We start from the raw sequence: 18,153 nt of genomic DNA, 5'->3' as shown, positions 1-18,153 counted from the left end.
CTTGTTATTTCAGTTCAAAAATAACATTTTAGCTCCCCTTTCTTTCACGGGGCTTTTGTGTCCTCTTTCCTCCCAAACAATTGTCTCTGTTGCATCGCATCTTTTTTTTTTTCTCCCGTCTTTAAAGTGCAGGGAACTCTATTGTTAGATATAGAAATCGTGACAGAATGGTTACCATGGCTTTGTGTAAGATCTCGGCGCTAACACACAGGAGAGTGGGACATACTGCCGCCAACCGGGCGTCTGATTGTGGGTTTTGATAATATGCCTCTGTCACCACTCACATCTCCCTTTATCTTGTATCTCGTACCTTTCTTCCCTCAGGTGTATTGTGATTGAGGGGAAGCATGCAGGCTCTCTATCCCAGCAGCAGAGGCGTACGGTGGGCCAGCCACTGAATCCGGTCCTGGACATCCCAAAGACTTGCTAAAGTGCAAGCCTATTAAGCACACACCACCGGACAAGCGCGCGTGTGTGTAAGAGAGGAAGAGATAGTGTGTGTGTGTGTGTTGCCATGGCTTTCACACTTTCGGAAATCATGGCTGCCCGACGACAGCAGCAACAGTCTCAGAGAGGAGGAAGAGGAGTGGTAGAGGTGGACGAATACAGCTCCAACCCAACTCAAGCCTTCACCTTCTACAACATCAACCAGGGTCGCTTCCAGCCGCCCCACGTCCACATGTAAGAAACTCGCATGTGCACATTTGGTATGGATCACTATGGTAGACTAGTTGATTCGTTTTTAAATAAGATTTTTAGCATCAGCTCTTTAGTTTGCACGATGACAGCATGTTTGCATGTTAAAACTCACCTTTTAAAACACCACTCCTACAGCCATGCGCAGTTAGACGGACATGTTTTGGTGTCAAGTCAAAATTCATGCTGTTTTTTTAAGCAGCTTACGCCATGAGCGTTTTGTTTTTTAAGATACCAAATGTTTCCTATGAAATGTGCATTTGGGTGCATGTGAATATCGAGAATATGAGTTATTCAGGGATTCCTTAAAAGAGACTAGTTTGTCTAAATGTTCAGAGAAACAACTAAATAGTTGCTTTTGAAAATATGTGATTTCGCTCATGCTTTTTTTTTCAGATGGGCCATATTTCATTGTTTCTCTTTTTTATTTATTTATTTATTTATTCATGCCATTTTACAAAGGAAAACAGGTCACAGCTATTATTATGTTTATGAATATCTGTGAGTGTGTACCTGTGTGTGTGTGTGTGTGTTGTCGGTAGAGTCTGTGTGGTCGACCCAGTAGGAGATGCTCTAAAGTGGGCCATTCTTATTCAAAACTCTGCCATGTCCCTCAGAGACCCGTTTCTGCCAACGCAACTGTTTAAGTCGCGAGAGAACGATATATAACCTTATTTATTCCCACTCCTCTCTCTCTCTCTCTCTCTCTGTCTATCCACAGGGTAGATCCGTTACCCCATGACTCCCCCAAGCCCCCGGGCTACACTCGGTTTGTCTGCATCTCCGACACACACTCGCGCACTGACACTATTCAGATGCCGTACGGTGACGTCTTACTGCACACTGGAGACTTCACAGAGCTCGGCCTGCCCAGCGAAGTCAAGAAGTTTAACGACTGGCTCGGTGAGAGGTTTTTATTTTCTTCTCTTCCCATTGGATAATAATTTTTTTGCAATACTTTCCACTGCATCATTTGACTAATTCTGCATATCTTTAAGCCATTTTCTGCACTGATTTTGTGGATTTAAATGATCAAATATGTTAAGCAGAGCTAAGAGAACTGCTGTCTTACTCTTAGCAAAAAAATAAATAAAAATTAATTAAGAATATGCAAGATATGTGGGATGTGTGTAGCTTTGTGAAAGATGCATGTTCAAATTCTACAGAAGCCTAGATCTTTTGAAAAAGGAGTTCATGCACTATGAAAACATAAAGTACCAGTCCAAATAGACTTATTGGAAACAGTTCATTCTAAACTTTCACAGATTTCTGATGTCATCTATATGCTTTTACATGTCAACAGTAATGTTTATAAAGCCTGTTTCATAAACTCAACTTGACCTGCCCAGTTCACACCATGTAATAAGGGAGAAATAAAATTGAGAAAAGGGACGCAACATTAAAATATTTCATTTATCACCATTCAAGATTTCATATTTATATTTTATTTATTTAAATTGTAAGTTTTATGTAAAATTTTATAAATTAAATGTTAGAATTTTATACAGAAATTATGTTAATATCACTATAGGAAATAAAGCACGGAGATCTTTCAACATAAACGTTATGAGAAATCTTGAAAAGATACCTTTTTGAAGTAACAAGCTTTGATGAAATAATTTCAGAATATTGTAGTGAATTTGAATGTAAATCACAAGAAGAATATCTAGAGGTCATAGTCATGATGTTTTTCATTTATAACTTATTGTACACATGTGCATGTCCAAAAACTATGAGAGAGGCTCAGTAATGAACAGAATAGTAAAGATGACTGGTGTTGTTTGAGGAGAGGGAATAGAAAGCAGGAGATCTGGATGGATGGATGGATGGAGGTTAGTCAGCGGGGTGCAGAAGACACCAGTCAGATTAAGAGTGTCGCTCGTGTGTCTCATCCTCTTTCCCGCTATTGATTCTCTGCTGTCCTGCCTCTCTCTTTCTTTCTGGCACGCCGTCCCTGTGCCAGAAAGGAAGTTCGCGTGTTTGTTCTCGCGTTTGTCTCTGTATAAATATTTATAACGTGATTCTTTTTCTCATCTCTGAGTCTTTGCACCTGTGTCTGAGAGAACTCGCTGCGCACATGCTTCCTTTATCCTGCAACAATCCTCAGAGATATGATTTACTTTTTACCTCACAATACTTTAAAGTGTGTGCCAGCACACACACACTATGGACTTCCTCATATGGTGATGCTCTTAACTCTAACCTAGTCTCCAGGCCTCCTTGTCAGTTTTATATTTTTCTCTTTCACTTTGACACTCTGATGTTTGCGAAATCTGTTCCCTCTCTTTTTGTCTGGGATTTTGAGACTGCTTGTCATGTGAGCCTTAATATTTTAGCCAGTTTGGCTTCTTCAATAATGGAGCATCACCTTAGACCTCAAAGTAGGTGTGGTAAATGGCAATACAGCATTAATGCAACTCGAAGGAGGTGTGGAAGTGCATGAAAAATGGTTTATTTATTTAGTGGATAACATGGATTCCAAAACCTAGTTATCATGTATATTTACCTACAACAGAGGTTTAATAGTAGCTTGGTAAACTGGTGTTATGTGTCCTAGTTGTTTCTATATTGTGTGTTTTAGCACTGCTGGAATGGGGAAAGAACAGTGATGTGTCATAGGGATTGAAAATATCTGTCTCGACTCTTGTGTGTGTTTATATAGACAAAAACATCTCTAGGTATGGTGAAGGCTCTGTGATGATGTGGGGCTATTTTAATTCCAAAGGCCAAGGGAACTTTATCAGGATGCATAGTATCCTGGATCCATGAAGTAACTGGCCTTTAAAAATAAAAATCTGCCTGGCTCTATGGGAATTTAACATAGGGGTGTCCAAACTTATGCACCCTGTATTTTAAGGAAGAACATTTATTTATTTACGATACATTATCCATTCACAAAGAAAATTGGTGTCCTTAAAGGTTGGATTTTTCCTATTTTTTTTAATTAAGGCATTAAGTTCAATTTCCAAAAGATGATTTTTTTATTCCTCTTTTTAGTCAACTTTAGTATGGGTGTCTAAACTTATGCATAGCACTGTTTATATATATATATATATATATATATATATATATATATATATACACACTACCATAATATTGTGAAATATTGTTACAATTTAAAATAAAATTTGTGTTTTAATTGATTTAAAAATGATAATTTATTCCTGTGATGCAAAACTGAATTTTCAGCAGCCATTACTTCAGTTTTCAGTGTCACATGATCCTTCAGAAATCATATATAATAAGCTAATTTGCTTCTCAAGAAACATTATCAATGTTGAAGACAGTTATGCTTTTAGGGAAACTGTTATACTTTTTTTTTTTTCAGGATTCTTTGATGAATTCAAAAGAACAGTATTTATTTGAAATAGAAATTGACATTATATAACATGTCTACTGTCATATTTAATACGTTCTTGTGGATTAAAAGTATTAAGAAAAACAAACAGTTCACATCCTTCATAATTATATTTTTGTTATTCGTCATTTGACCATTTGACCACAGATCGACCACTGTTGTGACCCATTCTGAAATGTTAACGGCCATTCAGTGCCTTTTTTATCATGTATCTTTAAATTTATATGTGAAGAGAGCTTTTTTGTCATTTGACTAGATGACAAAAATGTTAATCCTTCATTAATTTTAAATACTAAATGATTTCAGCATTGTCTTATTTGCCCAAACAGGTGATTTGTACTAACAGAAGTCGTTGTTTGTAAGTACAGGTGCTATTGAATGAATGCGTAGCAGAAGTGTAGGAGTGCAGTTTCAAATGTGTGATTTTAAGCAAATCTGTATCTTTACTGGTCTCTGTGTGTTTATTGGTCTTGAATGATTTGTATTTGCTTGCTGAACAACTGTACTAGCGTGAGAAACCTAGCTTGTACCTTCCCCATGTATCCCTCAGGCTTACACCGGCCGGAGAACATGCTTGAGGATCAGTTCTTGCAAGAACTGCACAAAAGAAATTCCCAGTAATCACAAGTGGTAGTACAACCTTTCTGGCGGTCATAGTCATGACTGATATCTACTGTAGTGGCAGCGTGTTTTGCTGAAGAATAAATCAATAGCTTTAGTAAGTTATGTCTGTGCGGACAGTAGCCTAGTAGTCCAGTCCAATTTATTAAGAAGTTTGCTTGCTAAGGATTCACAGGTGTTTTCCGAGAGTTTATTAAGATAATGTGCGCATAGGTGAGGCTGAATTTTAAGGATGAATCTGTTGTTGCATTGCTTCTCACTGTAAGTCATTATGTGCAGAGAAGCGTGTCTGAAGTAGATATTATACTTTCTTTCTCTCAGGTCAGGAAGGTTTGGTAGCTCCCCGTCTTGTTCTGTCCTGTCCACATAATGAATAATAGATTAGCCCAATGGTGATGTGACAGTTGCGTGGGCTGTGTGAGATGTGTGTTCGAGTGTGTGGGGTGGAAGAATCTTAGGAGAAAAGTTTATACCTTTCTCACTCCCCCCCCCCCCCCCCCCCCTCTCAACTTTGGAATTTTCCCTCCATTCTCTCTTTCTGGTCTGTATCTGGAGAGAAAACCGTCATGAAACTTTAATGTGCTTTCCCTTTTTCTTGCTTCAAGCTCTACGGCTCTTTTTTTCTGCTTTTTTTTCACCCTGGCATGGGTTTAGTCAGCTGAAGGTTTAGCTGTGGATTATTAACAAGGAAGCTTGACACTGCTTTACGGTTTTTCACTTAAAGTGTAAAACACAATTTCAGGCATAAATTAAATCTTTGTGTAGTTTTGTGGCTGAATACAGTGTGTCAATGGATCTATGTATATGGCATATCATTTGCTTACTACTGTAACTAATATTAATATCTTTTTCATCTTATTGCTTTCTTAAAGTCGGCATGAAACAGAAGTTGTGATTAATCTTTTATTTCGTATTGTGACATATATCTGAGTTAGGCGGCTTCTTGAAGAAACAATGTTTGCTGGGACATGATTTTGTCCATCGGTGGCAATTGTTTGGATCGTCGGACCATTATGGTTTTTCTATTGGTCGATCTCATGTGAGTGACAGGTTGTTCCGCCCTCACTCTGCGAAACTGTCATCAGAGAAGAAAAGAGATGTTGCTGATGAGTTATTTTGATGTAAGAGTACAGGGGCACATGATTAATAATAATAATAATAATAATAATGATGTTCACGGGTAAATAATTTATAATAAATACTGCAATATTCCATAAAAAAATAAATAAGAATTGATCATTTTGATTTCATGGTGATTTAAAAGACTTTTTTGCAAATTTCTTTAAAATTATTAATTATTTACCTGTATGATTATTATTATTTTTTCTCATTTTGAAGAATGTTTTTCTCTTTTCCATGCCATGACAGTAGTGTCCATGACCTGTCAAGATTCAACATGGAATAAAAGCACTATAATGCTTCAGATATTTTGAAGTATGATTTGGAGAAGACCAACATTTTCTTAAAAAAATAAATAAAAAAATTATGGATTTCTCCACAGAAAAAAATTACTGCGTAGAATAGAGTAAATATGAGAAAATTTTCATTTTCAAGAAGCAAGAAAATAGCAAAATGAATTACTGTATCATTGTTTTATGTACAGTTCTATACAAACTGGCAGTTTTATATACAGATTCAGTTTATGTTCCTACCTTGTGCCCTGCCACCTGTGTGTGTGTGTGTGTGTGTGTGTGTGTGTGTGTGTGTGTGTGTGTGTGTGTGTGTGTGTGTGTGTGTGTGTGTGTGTGTGAGAGAGAGAGAGAGAGAGAGAAAAACTGATTACTTATGTATAAGTGGATCTTGTGTGTGTCTGTGTGTGTGCTTGTTATAATACTGTGTGTTTACATTTCACATGGGCACATGAAGAAACACAAAGAACACCTACCCTGGTTGTGTGTTTGTGCATGTTCGCAGAAAGATTCTTCACTTCACTTCTTCAAAGCGTCACTGTTTTCTGTTGAGCCGGGATTATGGACAAAAAAAGATCTAAAAAGAAGGAAGAGGGTGAACCGAAGGGTTGAAACAAGTGAGAAGCTTGAACTAAATAAATCAGATGTCACAAATATGCTTTAACCCTCTGGGGTCCTTCGTTTAACAGTCACACTTGGGACCTTCGGGTCCTAATGGACCCGGAGGGCGGAATTAATATATATAAAAAGAAATCATAATTTTTTTTTTTTACTTGTTTTTTATAATATTTTTTCTTTTCTTTTTCGGTGTTTTGAGATAATTTTATAATTTATAATTAATATTTATGCAATAATTATGACCCATTTTTTCCCATTGAATATAATAGAATTTTTTTATATATACATAATTTTTATTTTATTTTTATTAAAGCTGTATTTCATTTTAGAGTCAAGCCTAGGCCTCATGAAAGCAATTTTTTAAATGAGATGGGCGCCAACTGGTGGACACACTGAGCATTTTTATCACGCAATAGCACATTTTTACCACTAGTGGATTTACAGCTCTCTGTAGAAAGGCTTGCGAATCTAGTGATTTTTGCCTGAACAGATTTAGTCTGTTTTGCACTCTTGATGTTTTAGAGATTCACCCCTTCACTGTTGAGTCCTTTTTTTCTGCATCCTGGCTGATTTGTAGATTGTATGCACAAAAAAACTCTGTGTTTTCATATTTTTGACAATTTCCCATTCATTTCCTATGGGGGTCATTTTTGACCAAAGAGCAGAAGTGTGATGACCACTTAGCATGCTTGGATCATGACCTCAATATTTTTTGTGTGTTCACATACCTAATACCATAAAAGTCACCTAGTTTCGTAACATTCCGATGAAGCTGTGCTTTTTAAAAATTCAAAACAGATTTTTGTAATCTGAATTTATTAGTGTGTATGTGTATAAAAGTGTGTTTGTGTGTGTGTGTGTGTGTGTGTGTGTGTGTGTGTGTGTGTGTGTGTGTGTGTGTGTGTGTGTGGATTTGTCTGTTTTGCACTCTTGATGTTTTAGAGATTCACCCCTTCACTGTTGAGTCCTTTTTTTCTGCATCCTGGCTGATTTGTAGATTGTATGCACAAAAAAAAAACTGTGTTTTCATATTTTTGACAATTTCCCATTCATTTCCTATGGGGGTCATTTTTAACCAAAGAGCAGAAGTGTGATGACCACTTAGCATGCTTGGATCATGACCTCAATATTTTTTGTGTGTTCACATACCTAATACCATAAAAGTCATCTAGTTTCGTAACATTCCGATGAAGGTGTGATTTTTAAAAATTCTAAACAGATCTTTGTAATCTGAATTTATTAGTGTGTATGTGTATAAAAGTGTGTTTGTGTGTGTGTGTGTGTGTGTGTGTGTGGATGTGTCTGTTTTGCACTCTTGATGTTTTATAGATTCACCCCTTCACTGTTGTGTGCTTTTTTTCTGGATCGTGGCTGATTTGTAGATTGTACGCACAAAAAAACTCTGTATTGTCACATTTTTGCCAATTTCCCATTCATTTCCTATGGCGGGTCCATTTGGACCCGAAGGTCCTGAGTGTGACTATTTTTTTTTTACAACCACTTAGACTATTCAAATCCTGTCCCCAATTTTTTTTGGGTGTTCATATACCAAGTACCAACAAAGTCACCAAATTTCGGACCATTCCGATGAAGCTATGATTTTTTACATTTTTTTATTTAAACGCTTCGGGTCCATTTGGACCCGAAGGACCCCAGAGGGTTAAAGGGGTCATATCATGAGAAATCAAATCTTCCTTGATCTTTTGAAATAAAAGCATTCAATGCACTATGAAGACATGAACTCTAGCTGTTTTTCAGAACGCAGTCCAAAAAGACCGTCTATGGAAACTAAGCTGGAAAAAAAAAAACCTTGGTCTGTGCTTCCTTAACTTTAACATCAGATGAATGTACACATCTGATATTCACAATTTGAGTGGCACTTTTCCACACAGATTGTTTTATGAAACTGTTTTCAATGTAATTTACTGTAGGCTTTGGCCATTAAATATTTGGAGGCCAAAAAAGCTTTAAATGGGGAAAAACTTAATTATTTTTAAAGATAAATTATTTTATTGGTTCAAATAGGCAATTTCTACCCTTTAAATATAAAGGGAATTCTTTACAATTTGGCCACCTGTAAAATCAACCAATCAGCATCACCACAGTCAGGGTCTACAGTTTGTTCTTACAGAATTTTTTTAATGAAAAACAAACTAAACACGATTAATCAGCATCATTGTGTAAGAAAGACAGAAATAAATCTGTTAAAACCCATTAAAAGATGTATATTAACAGAAACTTTGTAAAGAGAGGCAGGCATTTTCATATTCTTTTTAATGTATTGCAGTGACATGAATTATTTATCCAATGAATACACTGCAAAACGCAACATGACAGCCTGACAGTTTTACCTGAAGAATGAGATGGAAACTGAAATGTTTTTGTCTTTTGCCGAAAATTGTCAAAATCTGTACTCTAAAGATCTGTGGTTGTCCATTTATACTTCACAATACACCCTGATTAAATTTAATTTGTGTAAAATGCACAGTTATGCCGTTGGCAGATACTTTCTCAGTCAGCCAACTTACAAGAAAGTGCACGTATCACGTAGGTGGCAAACGTCTCGCAGAACGTCTACAGCATCACACACACACACACACACACACACACAGTGTGAGACAGCTCCATAATCCTCTTGAATGAGCTCTGAATTTTGGAGGTTGGAGGATTTGCTCCATCAAAGTCCAAAGACCACCCACCAGAACAGAAATGACAATAGCATTCAAATCCGGACACTTCCTCTGGGCTTATGCACCTCTAAAGCCCTTATTTTAATGGTCCAGAGCACACACACACACACACACACACACACACACACACACGTCAATGCTGCAGCTCACAAGACATGTTAAGAGTGAGACGTTTTTTATGGCAACTGCTTGTGTGTGTGTGTCTTAAGTTGTTGAACATGCTATTCTCGCTGCACGTTTGCCTCTGTGTGAGCACGCACGGGCCTGCATTCATCCACTTTAATTGCGCTCTTTTTGAAGTGAAAAGAACAGAAGCTGTCTGTCAGATTCACAGTGAAATTTAAGCTATTGCCGCCTTGAAAGTGCTTTTGAAATCAAAGACAAAGAGCCCAAGAAGATAGAAACTAATAACAACAAGCAGCGCACACTCGTCCGTGTGTCCGGATTAGGCATTTTGGGCTGAAATCGGCATGCTTTTTTCTTTTCCATTTCCCGCTCCTCCTCATCACAAAAGCTTTGGGCTCGTCTTTTCCATCCTCCCTCTTGCTGGCGTTTTGTATTTGTGTGATTGATTGCTTCCAAAGACTTTTTTTTTTTTTTTTTTTTTTGCTTTGTGTTTCTAAGAGAATGACTCCATTGTAAAATGGTGATTCTCTCTGTAATTCTGCCTTTGAAGGAGTCTGGCCGTTTGTGGAATCTATATGAGAGAGAAAGGGAGCGCGAGAAGGAGAGAAAAGAAAGGCAATGAGTACACGCAGATGAACATATGCAGCGGGAGATTTTCACACTTTTTGCAGTGCCTACACATGTACGTGAAACCGATGGTGCACAACATAAACACGACATGGAATTTATCTCTTTTTTTTATGCGAGGACACACATAAACAAATGGCTGTATGTTGTGAGAACATAGATGAATAGAAGGAGAACTGTGGGTCATGATCCCAAAATACAGGTTTATGGATGGCATTGAAAAACAATTCTAAAATGAAAATAATACAATGCAACTAAAAAGGACAGAATGCTCAAGAATACTCAATTTTTTTCCTGTCATAATCGCAATGTTGCCCATTACAGCTCGGTCCAGGCATCAGAATACATCTCCTCATAGCAGATCTTCTTGTGTGTGTGTGTGTGACGGGGGAATTCCTTCTTTACACATTTTATAAGCTCTTCATGAGTTATCAGCTGGTCACCATCATATGTAGGCTACGCACATACAGTACACAGTATTGTTTTGGATGTTCTGCAAGTTCCGTCTCAAAATAGGCAATACGTCATAAAAGCCGACCAATCAGGTTGTGAACATATCCCTATGCCTTTAGGTTCGGTGATAAAAATGCCAATCTGAACGCTAAGCGGACCAGGACTAAATGTGTTTTTTGTTTGTTTGTTTTTTGGTCTGGACCAAATGAACCAAGCCAACCGAACTACAAGTGTGAACAACACCCTTAGTCCTGGCCCGCTTAGCATTCACTTTAAATGGCATTTTAACACTGAATCTAAAGATGCCGAACCTAAAGGCATAGGGACATGTTCACAACCTGATTGGTCTGCTTTTATTTTGCATCTTTCGCCACAGAACTTACCGGACATCCAAAACAATGCTAAATGCGCTCGTGGTATGTGCGTAGCCTACATGGTGTGTTGACCAGCTGAGAACTCATGAAGAGCTTATAAAATAAAAGGAGTCAAAACAGCGGCAGGAATCCCTCCGTTACACACACAAACGAAGATCTGCTGCTTTCAGGGGTCTCGGTCCGCTTGTTTGGTGTGCACCAGGGTTCAGATGGCAGCGTTCACACAACCACACCAAGGTTCGTTTTAATCGAACCAAATATGCCAAGTGTGAACACCCTAACTGAGCATAGGTTCTGTGTCTACTATAGGTATAAGGTATTACATTGATTCCAACAGTTGATCGATTCCAATTGATTGCTTATCTGCCTATTTATTTATTTATTTAAAGACATTTGCTTGCTTTTGCATGCTAAACCAATTTGAATATAAGGTTGGGTCTTGAAGCAAAATCAGTTGAGAACCACTGAAGTAAAGTACAATGCTAAGACCAATCAGAATGAAGTATTCCTTGTAATATAGAGGCTGTCTTGACAGGTGTCTGAAAAATTGATGTTGTATTATGAAGGGTTTGACATGCATTAGAAGATATGAACTCTCTAAAATCTGCCTGGAAATCAAATCAGATCACAGTAAAGCAAACGACTGAGCTTGAAGATAGCTCTTTATTACGTGTATTACAAAACTGTTGAGCAAACATGAAAGATATCAGAGCTTTGCCTCTGGAAGGAGGCTTTAAATCTGCAAGACTCCTGTGCTGATTCTTGTAAAGCATCTGCCACGGACACATAAAACTCACTTTTAATTTTTGTCCATGTCTTACTTTTACGATCATCTCCCAGCGATGGTAAAATTGTGCTTATGGACGCAGATTTTGAGAGGTGCCGTGGAGTATTGTCTGTGTGTGTGTGTGTGTTAAGTGTCAGGAAAATTGCTGTTAAGTCACACGTTTTGAGCATAAGCATGTGCGAGGGACTGCGTGTGTGTGTGCTCTGTCAATTTTTTTTTTTTTTTTTGCAGGTCCTCAAAACCAGAACCCCCCCACATCCTTCCCGCCCACAATTTAATTGCCGCTTTTCAGGGACACGCTTGACTGCGTAATTGTCAAAACACAGGCTGACTGAACTCTCCGTCACACCTCAAACCTTACACTTTCTGACGCATCTCATCTCTTTTATGACACTTTTCAAATAAAGGGAACATTTCCAGATGTTTGTCGTAATTTCGCCTCGGATCCGCAGGGGTGCGGGGAGAGCGATTTGGAGAGAGGAGATTTGTGGGGACAGACTGTCTTTGTGTTTGTCAGGCGTGGACAGGTTCGCTCCCTGGTGTGGTGAAAATTTTATAGAACCGTGAAAAAATGGAGATGGAACGGAATGAGGAGTAACAATATTTGTGCATTTATTGATGTCAGATTTATGAAGTGCTATATTAATTTGCATTGTTCCAGAGAGGAAGAGTCCAGCATCATGTTCTGATTTACTGCAATGCATTCTGCTTGCCGAAAGTGCCAATTTCAACCAACTTAATACCTCAAGGAGAACGATGTAGCCCACCTTATTGGCAGGCCCATGTGGCATCTGTGCCCACAGAAAGCAGCGCAGATTTCCTCCGTATTAGTCCGACTGTCTTTTACAGTGCTACACATCCCCCTTCCCCTTATGTGCTCATTTATTACATATTTTGGCTAATTCGACTATGCTTTTAAAAGTGCAGTCTCTCTAAGACTACACATTAGACTGTGTTTAAATCAAGTTAGAAAGTTGTCTGCAAATTTTCCCTCAATTTCATGAAGAAAATGCACATTTTGTCTGGACCTGATGATTTGTTTAAGATTGGCTCAAGGCTTGTAAGTGAAAGGTTGCAGGTTTGAACCATACAAGGAGTAATCACTTGATCCTTGATCAAGACACTTTGCTCCAGATAGATAATTGTTGTTAAAGGGTTCCCACAGTGATGGTAAAAAAAGATTTTTTTAAAAACAAGTATTTAATTGAGAATTTAAAAATGGTAATAAAAGTGCTGGAAAATAATAAAATCTTCAGTAAAATCTAAAAAAAAGCCATGGAAATTGCTGTAGTGAAAATTGATTTTCTAGTTGTTCTTATCTCAGATCGGATACACTTTCTTTTGAGTGCAGTGTCTTCAAAATGAGTCAAAAAATTCCTTATCTACGAACCACAAATGAGTCGGAAAGTTATGGAAATTTGTTGGCGTGGGTGGAATCCCCACAGTTGCTAATCATGGCAACATTGCATGAAGGATGATAAATAATAAAATGAATATCATAACCCTAACGAAGGCTCTGTATCATGACAGCTGTTTTCTCTTTCCTCAGGCACTCTGCCCTACGAGATAAAAATCGTTATAGCCGGGAACCACGAGCTGACGTTCGATCAGGAGTTTATGGCAGACCTGATAAAGCAGGATTTCTACTACTTTCCTTCGGCCTCCAAACTCAAGCCGGAGAACTACGAGAACGTGCAGTCCCTGCTCACCAACTGCATCTACCTGCAGGACTCTGATGTTACCGTCAGGGGTTTCCGCATCTACGGCTCACCGTGGTGAGTGTCTCTCTCTCTCTCTCTTGCGCACGCTTTCTCAAGTCTTTCTGTCACCGTGTTTGTCACCATATGTTGTTGTGTTGTCCCTTCCCCCTCAAGTCTTCCTCATTTTTTTGCTCCTTCTTCCCTCTTTCTGTCTATCTCTCTTGTTAACACTTCTTTTGCCACCCCTTATTGTCCTGCGATTTACCTCTGTGCCAGTGTGTGTGAATAACTATGTGTGTTTGTTACTTGCAAGCACTAAATTCCTAGTATAAACGCAGATGTATTGTAAATGCATGCCAGGTAATTATTTTAATTTTTATGAATTTGGCCTGTACAATAGTGTGTGTGTGGGTGTATTTTCTAAACTTGCAGGAGCAAAAATGTCCTTACAAGAATAGTAAACACAATGACACCACATGGAGGTGTCGCTAAAATGAAAAACAGATTCATATAGGAGCTAAACTATGTTTTCTGTAAATAAGAGTAAAAGTGATGTAGGGCTTGTCTCTAGTAATTTTAATTTGTTTAATTTAAAAGCAATAAATGTGAATAAATAAGACGCGTTTTAATAGTAATTATGAAGTCTGATAATATTAATACATTTACAAATAATAATTTATTATTATAGTTTGTTATAATAATTAAATTAGAATAAATAATTTATAATATGTATAATATATAAATATATAAATAATTTGTAAAGTTTAACATAATTTATCATATAAAAATTAATTATAATAGTAATTTATTCATTGCAAAGCATTTTCTTTAAGAGATAAGGTTATAATAATAATAGTTGTAGTTGTTATCATCATTATTATTATAGCTATTTTATTTATTTATTTATGGTTTATTTTTGTGATACGGTACAACAATAGAGGTCTATGATATGCTCTCATTTTTATAGGTGTGTGTGTGTGTGTGTGTGTGTGTGTGGCTCATCTAAGGTGTGTTCACTGACAGATGGCTTCTGCAAATATCACAGTAAGCCCTTACATCAAAGCTGATAAATAAGCATTCATTCATGTGTTTGTGGCTTGTCAAGTTGATGGTGTTTACAACAGTCATGAACTCATGAGCTAGATTAAAACCTTCAAGTATTAATCCACTCCGATATGTCGCGACAGAAATCCTCATCTCATGCCAGTGTGCTTGTGTGTATGTGTGTTTACACCATGCAGACTTACAAAAACATAAGCACTGCTGAGATCTGGTAATAGCTTTCCACCATAGGGGAAGGTGGACAGAAAGTGCGTCTCTGAGCTTCTCTCTCTCTCTTTTATCATCATCATATCTCTCTCTCTCTCTGTCATTCCATCTAGTCCTACATCCATTTGTCTCCTCCTGTCACTGTAGAGTTGAAGACACTCTGCCGGTACTGGGGCACACTTGCAAAACTCTCATCTCCATGGAGATTTTGTTCTGGTGAAGTCTCCTGGATTTATGGGCCGAGTCCTGTGTTGCTGCGGGCGATGGCTGTCTGTGATCTGTGCAGCACTGCATTGCTCAGTAGAGTCTACTTGTTCTGCTTCTTCATCTACTGCTCTGTTCCCAAAGCTGTCTATTTAAAGACATATAAAGTGTCAAGGCTGTTTTAAATTGTAGGTTATGTATTTGGGCTGCCTTCTACGATACCTCGTTTTGACCAGATTCTCATTATTGTATGTATTCTTCTTCGCAGAAAAGACAACCCCAGAGAAAATTACAACAAAAAGTGAAAACCAAAACCAAATTATTCCAAATGAATTCTAAATCAGTCACTTTTGAGGTTCTGTTTCAGTGAAGAAGCTTAGAAGGCAGATGTCTATGTAGGCAGAAGAAGGAAAACCTATAGGGTTTGGAAAAGAGCTTATGTTGTCCATCAGATCACATCCTGCTCATCTCTTCATCTCTCTTTTCTCTTCTGGCTCCAGTTCTTTTTTTTTTGCCTTTTAAGTTTACCTGCACTGTCAGATAAAATGTGCAAAATTTGGACCTTTAGGGGAACAGAAGCTTGTCTCTGGGACAGTACCCTGAAAGGTACACCTTTAGTACCTTATCTACCCTTAATGCAGGGTTTCTCAAACTCGGTCCTGGAGGACCACTGTCCTGCACAGTTTAGCTCCAACCCTGATCAAACACACCTGAGCAAGCTAATCAATGTCTTCAGATTCATAGAAACTCACAGCTAGGTGTGTTTGATCAGGGTTGGAGCTAAACTGTGCAGGACAGTGGTCCTCCAGGACCGAGTTTGAGAAACCCTGCCTTAACGGGTGCATATTGGAACTATACACCCTTAGATATGGTGCAAAAGTGTACCTTTTTTTTTGAGAAAGTCACCAAAACAACTGCAGCACAGCAGAATGAAACAAACGTAGAGATCTTCAGCAGAAGCATCATGCTCAATTGTACCTGCTCTTTGTTTTTAATGTAAAGTGGATTTAAAAAACTTACAATAGACTATCCTGCCTTACATTTGTATAAATAACTACTACTATGTAGTAAAAAAAAAAAAAAAAAAAAAAAAAAGGTTCTTTTAATTGTGTTCCTTATCTCTCCTAAGGGCTTTTCTCACTTGAAATAGTTAACCCTGGATCATTCCAAACCCTGGGTAAATGGTATCCTGGGTTATCTTGCTTCACATTTCACAAGATTGCTCATAATCTGGGGTTAAAAATTACTCCTGGCTATTGAAGATGTTGTTTCGTCTCACACTAAATCCTGGGTTAACTTTGTTATTTGCATATTTGCTGTGTTAGTGTCACTGATTGGACAAACTAGGCATGCAACCTGTTTGCATAAAGGTTCTAGCTTTGCACATTCTCATATTATATATTGCCGACTGCTTTTCCTGAATGGAAGAACGAAATGGTCTCTTCTTAACTGCAATTGTCATGTTTTCTGTCACCATTTTAACAGTTTTCCCCTCAAATGCTGACACTACTATTTACAATGCGTTGTGTTTCCATGACTGTCCAAAGCATGTGAATATGAGACACGCGATTGGTTTAGTTGTAACATTCTAACACAAGATCATTACACCGCAAAAGTGCTGCTAAGCTCAGGTAAAAGGTGGCGCTAACTCCACTTCTAAATTACAAGTGTGAAGCGTTCCTTTACCCAGGGTTAAAATCGAGGTTTAGAATGACAATAACCCTAATTTAATACTTAAAATCACTAAAATTCCTAAATAGAAATGATAATAAATAAGAAAACATGAGAGACTAATCAACCTCTATAATTGACTAGTCGCTGTTGCACATCCATACTCGTAATCTGCGTGCTTTCACATACATGCTCACTCTCCTCTACCGGGCTAAATGAGATCTTGGCACGCTGCATTCTTTCCTAAATCCTGACTATTTGTCATACGGTGATTCTGGAATGAAAAGACCTGCATGGGGGAAACATGTGGCGTGTTTTTCTGTTCTGCTGACGCTAATGCAAGTTTACAAGTCATTTGTCATCCGCAGATCTGCAAATGCAGAGACGCGTGGTGCGTTTGTGCCTATTTGTGTGCGTGTGTGTGAGCTGGTGTGGGTGGATGAAGTATTAAGGATGGCTGTCCCTTTCAGAAGAGCGTGAAGCACAAACAATTGTGTAGGACCCACTGCACATATCGCTCTCAGCTAAACACACTCGCACGCACGCACACAGCTTAAACTTTCCCATGTATATGCGCTCATATGGACAGTTATGCATACAGTGATGCTTGGTGAACACAAACACATCCTGTGTGCCCTGCGGGGGGGTGGAAAGCTGATAGCTGAATGTTTATGCACCGGCAGTAAGAGCAGGTAGAAGGTAATCGGGGAAAGTGCATTTAAACTCAGGAGATTAAAAGGTTTGGCTTTGCCTTTGAATCTAATACAAACAAAGTGAAAAGTGAAATTTTTGCCCTTTTTGCTCTTTTATTTGAATAGTTTATAAGCAGTGTCCTGCAGTATGTCATGCTATACTTTATCTAAAGCTATTTTGAACAACATTTATGTATTCATGCAGGGTTTTTTTGACGCATAATTGAAAAATGGAATTAAATTCATACTGGATCTGTATTTGTTCTGTAAAATTAATTTGTTACACTGCAGGGCTACTTAGGAGAGAAAAATTGCATCTCTTAAAATCATGAAAGTAAGACTTGTTTATTTTTCTACTGGGAAAAAAAGTCTCTTGAAACTCATGTCTCGAGGTCTAGAGGATTTTATTTTATTTTAATTTTTCAACTACGCCTTGACAGTGTTAGTGTAGTATGAAAATGATGTAAAGGTGTGGAACAGGATCAGCCAACGACTCAAGCTGGTCTAAAACTTGCATCTCGCACAAGAGCACCACAAAGGAGATTAATTGTAACAGATTTTTGTCAATCACTTTCATTCAGTCTTGTTCTCCTGCTCTAAGAGGCAGCACAGCACAGCAGGGCGTTCATAAGCAAAGACAGATGATCAACGTCAGTGTTCTTGAACACCTGGCTGCCAACATAGATACAGTATATATGTAGCATGACGGCATGTGCCCAGTGCCATGCTATATTTTATGGAGTAACGTGGAGTAATGCAAAATTACAAAGGCAAAACAGGAGAACTGGTCATTAACAGTTATTTAATTCACTGGATTAAACAAAAGTAGTGTAATATATTGGGTTATGTAGTGTGTAA

At 38.0% G+C, this 18,153-nt stretch overlaps 1 protein-coding gene across 2 annotated transcripts in view; it reads left to right on the top strand.

Moving 5' to 3' along the window:
• Positions 1–18,153, top strand: part of mpped1 (metallophosphoesterase domain containing 1) — a 35,688-nt gene that overhangs the window by 971 nt on the left and 16,564 nt on the right. For both annotated transcript variants that reach the window (XM_081363347.1, XM_081363346.1), the window contains exons 2-4: positions 325–681; positions 1,418–1,599; positions 13,309–13,534. In XM_081363347.1, coding sequence (XP_081219473.1) covers positions 515–681; positions 1,418–1,599; positions 13,309–13,534 — 575 coding nt within the window. In that variant the 5' untranslated portion in view covers positions 325–514. The remainder of the gene's footprint in view (positions 1–324; positions 682–1,417; positions 1,600–13,308; positions 13,535–18,153) is intronic.

Source organism: Scardinius erythrophthalmus, assembly GCF_964197995.2.
Source record: "Scardinius erythrophthalmus genome assembly, chromosome: 4".
NCBI classification, from domain to species: domain Eukaryota; kingdom Metazoa; phylum Chordata; class Actinopteri; order Cypriniformes; family Leuciscidae; genus Scardinius; species Scardinius erythrophthalmus.
The sequence above is the reverse complement of the archived record's forward strand: the minus strand, read 5'-3'. Positions and strand labels throughout refer to the sequence as shown.